This window comes from Esox lucius, chromosome 3 (genome assembly GCF_011004845.1).
Source record: "Esox lucius isolate fEsoLuc1 chromosome 3, fEsoLuc1.pri, whole genome shotgun sequence".
Lineage (NCBI taxonomy): Eukaryota > Metazoa > Chordata > Actinopteri > Esociformes > Esocidae > Esox > Esox lucius.
The window spans coordinates 18134858-18140998 of NC_047571.1; the positions used below are offsets into that span (position 1 = coordinate 18134858).

The 6141-nt window shown below is 41.5% G+C and overlaps 1 protein-coding gene across 4 annotated transcripts in view; it reads left to right on the forward strand.

Moving 5' to 3' along the window:
- Positions 1-5534, forward strand: part of greb1l (GREB1 like retinoic acid receptor coactivator) — a 55995-nt gene extending 50461 nt beyond the window's left edge. For 3 of the 4 annotated variants that reach the window (XM_020045516.3, XM_010886484.4, XM_020045517.3), the window contains 5 exons: positions 400-571; positions 695-1064; positions 1209-1409; positions 1866-2004; positions 2803-5534. In XM_020045516.3, coding sequence (XP_019901075.2) covers positions 400-571; positions 695-1064; positions 1209-1409; positions 1866-2004; positions 2803-2966 — 1046 coding nt within the window. In that variant the 3' untranslated portion in view covers positions 2967-5534. The remainder of the gene's footprint in view (positions 1-399; positions 572-694; positions 1065-1208; positions 1410-1865; positions 2005-2802) is intronic. The other variant, XM_029118766.2, reaches the window with a different exon arrangement.
- Positions 5535-6141: the final 607 nt, after the last annotated feature.

A 6141-nucleotide genomic window follows, 5' to 3' on the forward strand; every position in this document is an offset into this window, starting at 1 on the left:
ACGATAGTCTGACAAATGGATCCACCAATCAGGTTTAGTCTTTATGGATGGACCAGTAGTGTTGTAGCTGCTGGGGCATTAGGTAAAGGGTGACATGACAGGACAGTTTAACAAGTAACCAATGAAGTCATCATTTGAACCAATAAAGTGGTTAATGTTTGGCAAATCTTGTCCTGCTGTGTTCATACAATCTGTGACTGTGATCCAACCTGAAGCTTTCAGAGTTGGCGGTGATAACCAGGTTCCAGACTTCTTCCTAATCAGGTCATATGGCTAGGCAAAACTAATTAATAAGAATCAATGGGTCTTTCTCATTGTCTGTATCATTATGGTCAAAACCCTGATCAGAAGTAGTACTGAGACACACACCATCAATAACATAGCTGCAACATGTCCCAGGGGCGGCACGGTTCATGATAAAGGAGCTGTCCTACCACAACCTGGAGCTGGAGAGGAACCGTCTGGAGGAGCAGGGGGTCAAGAGGCAGGACGTCTGGCCCTTTATAGTAATGATGGATGACTCCTGTGTGCTCTGGAACGCACACCAACCCCAGGACAGTAACAGGTACAGGTAACAGCAGAACCTGGCCCACACAGGGATGCCAGTATGTAGTGTATAAACACCTCCAAAACCCCTCTGATTACTGACTCATTAAAACCCACTTGACGACCAGCTCTTACGTCTCTCCTTCAGTGAGGTGGCAGAGGCCGGGCCCAGCCTTACCAATGTGTCCCTGAAGACAGTACTGCAGCACATGGAGGCCACCCCTAAGATCTCCCTCTACGCCATGTGTGGCACCCGCAAGTGGAGCAGCGCTCTAGCCCGGCGCCCGCCCAGCGCCCCCTTCTCCCGGTGTCACCTCCACGACTTTGTCATGCTCAACGTGGACCTGACTCAGAACGTCCAGTACGATCTGAACAGGTACAGCTGTGAGGAAGTGGACTTCAACCTGAGAGCCAACAGCAGTGGTCTCCTGCTCTGTCGTTTCAACCACTTCAGCCTGATGAAGAAACACATCCCCTTTGGAGGACACAAGGACTTCCTGGTCAAACCCAAACTCGTGGTTGGTTTTCTTCTCCTTGGTTTCCTACCACATCTACTCGTCTTTTTAATCTTAGTGAGATACAATATATATGGTGCTGTGTGTTATTCAGAATATGTCTGGAACAATCAATCCCCTTAAACTTCTTGTCTGCTCTTCCTTCAGGTGATGGAGAACCCAGCCCTCATCAGCCCATCCCAGTATGTCTGTGCCCCGGACAGTGAACAGACTCTCCTGGCTGCCCCAGCTCAGTTCCTGCTGGAGAAGTTCCTCCAGAGCTGCAGCCACAGACTATTTCCCAAGGCCATACAGAACCGTACCAACCCTGTGTTGTCCATAGACAGCTACCTCAACATAGGCCCTGAAGTAAGATATTTAGACAGTTACCTCAACATAGGCCATGAAGTAAGATATTTGACAGTTACCTCAACATAGGCCATGAAGTAAGATATTTGACAGTTACCTCAACATAGGCCCTGATATAAGATATATAGACATTTACCTCAGCATAGGCTCAGATGTAAAATATTTTAACTGTTACCTCAACATAGAACCTGAGGTAAAATATTATGACAGCTGCCCCAGCATAGGCCCAGGTGTAAGATATTTAGGCCACTACTGAACCTTATCAGGGGCCCTGGCAAGGTACAGTATGAGCTGAACAATCTTAGAAAACAATTGGAGATCACGCAACAAGGTATCCATCCCATGCATGGAATATTAATGCTAATGACAGGTTTTCAACATTTCTGGTGTATAGCTTGGCCTAATGGGATGTTACCATACATAATAATGATGTGACTGTGACCTCTACATCCTTAGGTGTCAGTGTGCTACGTCAGTTCCCGGCCACACTCCACAAACCTGGACCACCAGGGCCTGGTCTTCAGCGGCCTGATGCTCTACCTGTGTGACTCCTTCGTCGTTTCCGGCCTCCTCAAGAATTTCCACTTCCTCAAAGGTAAATGATGCCATGTCAGTGTTTTTTTTTTTTGCCCTGCGTGAATTAGACTAGATTTGTGACAGGTGCTTTAGCGTGTGATCCTAATGTATCCCAAGATGACGTGCTCTATGTGACAATGTGTAGTTTAGTAAAACACACATGTTAAAAACAAGCTGCTCAATGTGACAATGTGTAGTTTAGTAAAACACACATGTTAAAAACAAGCTGCTCAATGTGACAATGTGTAGTTTAGTAAAACACATATGTTAAAAACAAGCTGCTCTATGTGACAATGTGTAGTTTAGTAAAACACATGTCAAAAACAAGCTGCTCTATGTGACAATGTGTAGTTTAGTAAAACACACATGTTAAAAACAAGCTGCTCTATGTGACAATGTGTAGTTTAGTAAAACACACATGTTAAAAACAAGCTGCTCTATGTGACAATGTGTAGTTTAGTAAAACACACATGTTAAAAACAAGCTGCTCTATGTGACAGTGTGTAGTTTAGTAAAACACACGTTAAATACAAGCTGCTCTATGTGACAGTGTGTAGTTTAGTAAAACACACATGTTAAAAACAAGCTGCTCTATGTGACAATGTGTAGTTTAGTAAAACACACATGTTAAAAACAAGCTGCTCTATGTGACAGTGTGTAGTTTAGTAAAACACACATGTTAAAAACAAGCTGCTCTATGTGACAATGTGTAGTTTAGTAAAACACACATGTTAAAAACAAGCTGCTCTATGTGACAATGTGTAGTTTAGTAAAACACACATGTTCAAAACCTAACGACCTCTGACCCCTCCTTTAGGTGCCACGTTATGTGTGATTTGCCAGGACCGCAACTCTCTTCGTCAGACCATCGTCCGACTGGAGCTGGAAGATGAGTGGCAGTTCCGTCTTCGGGACGAGTTTCAGACGGCAAACTGCAGTGAGGACCGACCGCTCTACTTCCTCACTGGGCGCCATGTTTGACCCTGAGACTAATGCCCTCCTGTCTCACAGACCCGAACCAGATAGGTGGATACCCGCTTACCACTGATCTCAGACCAGCTAACAATCATGACTATTACTGGCTTGTCTGTCTGAGGGCACAGCCGCTGTCCAGTTGACCTCCCGTCACACAAACTCTAATCAGAGAATGTTCCCTGGTCTGTTCCAATCACAACAATTCCCTGTCTATCAAGATACCAGAAATACGTATTAGGCCCTGAGAATGTAATGGACATGTGAATGGTGAAGGCAGATGGGAGTGACTTATCTGTGATGCTCCTCCACCTTGTTGCAATGTGTTTGGAACAGAGGTAGTTTGTCTTACCTCAGGTCTGTGTTGGGTTCGGTCCCTAATCTGAGCCTGTTTGCAATTCATAGACACTGAGGCTCAGAGATCTGCGCTAATAATACTGATTTATTTTCTTTCTGCAATGAGCGAGTCACCACTGGTAAATGGGATTTATTCAAAGATTGTAAATGTGCAGCTGTGATGAATGCAGTTCTTCTTGGTATGTCCAGTCATGGACCTACGCTTTATCTCAGGGTTTTTAAAGTGAGACTTAAACAGAAGTTGTCCGTCACGATAGGCAAGCTACTATCTTTCTCACCTTCAGTGTCAAGTGGTGTTACTTTCTTATCTGTTGTGATCTTGTTGATACCCCTGAGCTGATATGACCGACCAAAGACATCCACATGTGCACCTTGCCCTCAACCCCTCCTATTCTTTCCCTTTCTTCTTACTGTCCCCCTTCACCTGTCTGCCTGTTTCATATCAACCCTCAAGAAGAAATCCAAATCTGCTAGTAGATTACTCAGAACTTGAGCAACCTAAATATCTAGTGTATATTTTATATACTGGTCAGTCTGTGATAACATTTCTAATCAATATCCAAGCCACAGTGCAGTCTCATCCATTCGAATGGGACACCACAAGGACATGGGATTTTGTTTCATTTGTGCCTTTTCACTGTAATATGTTTACCCTCGCTAAGTTGTTCCTGTGTCTCTTTAATAATCAACTTATCCATTCAATTGGAGCGAATGAGAACAGCCCCGAGTCCTGTTGACAAATTATCCATCTCTATCGGGCTGATACTCTGACAAAGATGATACATTTCCATGATTTTCATCAGCTCTTATTAGATAAGGATGCTGAGGAATGAGCAAAACTTTCACTGCCACCTGATCCTGTTGTTGACTGTGCCTGTGGTCTTATCTCTGGCTTTAGCGTTGCTAAGTGTTCTGTTTTCTGTGCCTGATAGTATTGACAGCATAGAGCACCACCTATATACCTTAATTCATCAAGTCAAATCACCTACAGTTGCAGGGTTTTTACATGAAACCATGGATAATCAGAGATTGGGTGTATTACTGTAATTTTCCAATGAGTAGATCAATAAACCTGAAATCAGGTAGGAATGTTTTTTTATATTTTACTGCACAGGGTCATCCAAAGAATATGCCTTAGTGAGTTCTGTTACATGTAAGCATACTCATTCTCATACACTCAATGGTTACACATTTACAGTGAAGGTAATGTTGTAATATGTCTTACAATGAAGAGGAAATACCATTTGTATGCTAAGAGTTAAGGGATCTTAGGATTAATATCTGTTGTTAAGAGCTTTGTTTACATGATTAATATATTAAATCAACCCTATTACGGCTTGTGGAGGGTTTTTTATATTTTTAGTATTGTGTCACTTTTATCAGTTTTGTTTTAGTATCATACTGATGTCTTTCTCTGCATTCTGTGTTTGATGTCATGATAATGTCTTTCTGTCTGGATTCTGGGTTTGCCAGCAAGGCTCAAAGTATCTACCTAAGATTTCTTCTTACCATATGTTTTTTCCCCTCACATTTCTCATGTCAGATTTTTGGTAGTATTTAAAATGAAATGTCCTTTACATTAGTGATTCTTATTTATTTCAACAAGCATTTTGGACTGATAATCATATGAAAGTGTAGTAATATGAATTGAATACTGATGGAGTGTATCCTCTTCTAAAAACAGAAAAATTGATGAAATCTTTGCACAAGACCAAAATATCTTGAGTCTTATCTACTGAATGTTGTGGGGGTAGGATATGTTAACTTGCACTATACAACTTGCCAGCAGCAAAAAAAGTATTGAACATTGTCATCAAAGCTGTAATGGTAGATGTTTAACAAATACACCAAAACATATTAATCACACTTTCCAGAAAGTAACACAGTGTTGATATATTGATTAATGATCAGACACTTTGATATTGATCAAACCCTTTTGACCCATAGAATGTGTCTTGTATGTAGATAATTAGAAAAACACATGATTTATGCAATTTGCTTCTCACAATCGTCACTGGAGCATCTTCTGTTGTGCGTATGTGTCTTATTAGAGATTTGGCGACTCACCCGATGGTAGCCGTGACCTTACCGTCATCTACCTCATCTTGACCGTTGTGGTTGTATTGTAGGCTGTGAACATTTGACTTTGAAAAACATGCTTTTGTTGTTGGAATGTATGAATGTAAAATAGTAACATTAAAATAAACTAAGGAGTTGTGAGGATGTTTTTGTTTTCAGTAAATGGGTTGTGCTTATTTTTTCATTATATCTTTTTTGGAAATGGTTTTATGCTTTATTCAAATCCGGTTTGGGCTGTTTGCATGTACATATAAGCAGCTGACCAAATTGACCATATCATAATATCACACTTCAGTTTCATTCCCCATCTTAGACATTACATGTATCAGCCAGTGGTTGTGTGCCATTATCGACTGTCATTGACTGACAGGTTGCTGTAACATGATCTGTTTAGCTAAAATTTAAAACACACCTCCTAAGGCATATTAATAGCTGTCTGTTATCAGCAACATCTGGGCACCTTTTAACTTGGTCTGAAACAGATATGTTTTATTGTATGTTTCATTGGAAAAACAGGAGTTCACAGAAATCCATCCTGCGTGGGACTACTGAAGCTCCAGGACCGAGTGTTTATTCTGTGATAAACAAGGGAATGAGAACAGGGAGAATGGTTTACACAACTGATCTTCCAGGAATGTCTGTGCAGTAAGTCTGGATGTCCTCAGTACTCGTAACACCAATTCCATCCAGGAACAGCACCCTCCTCTTTGTTTTACTTTTGTCTTTGTAAAACATCGTCACAAGGCCC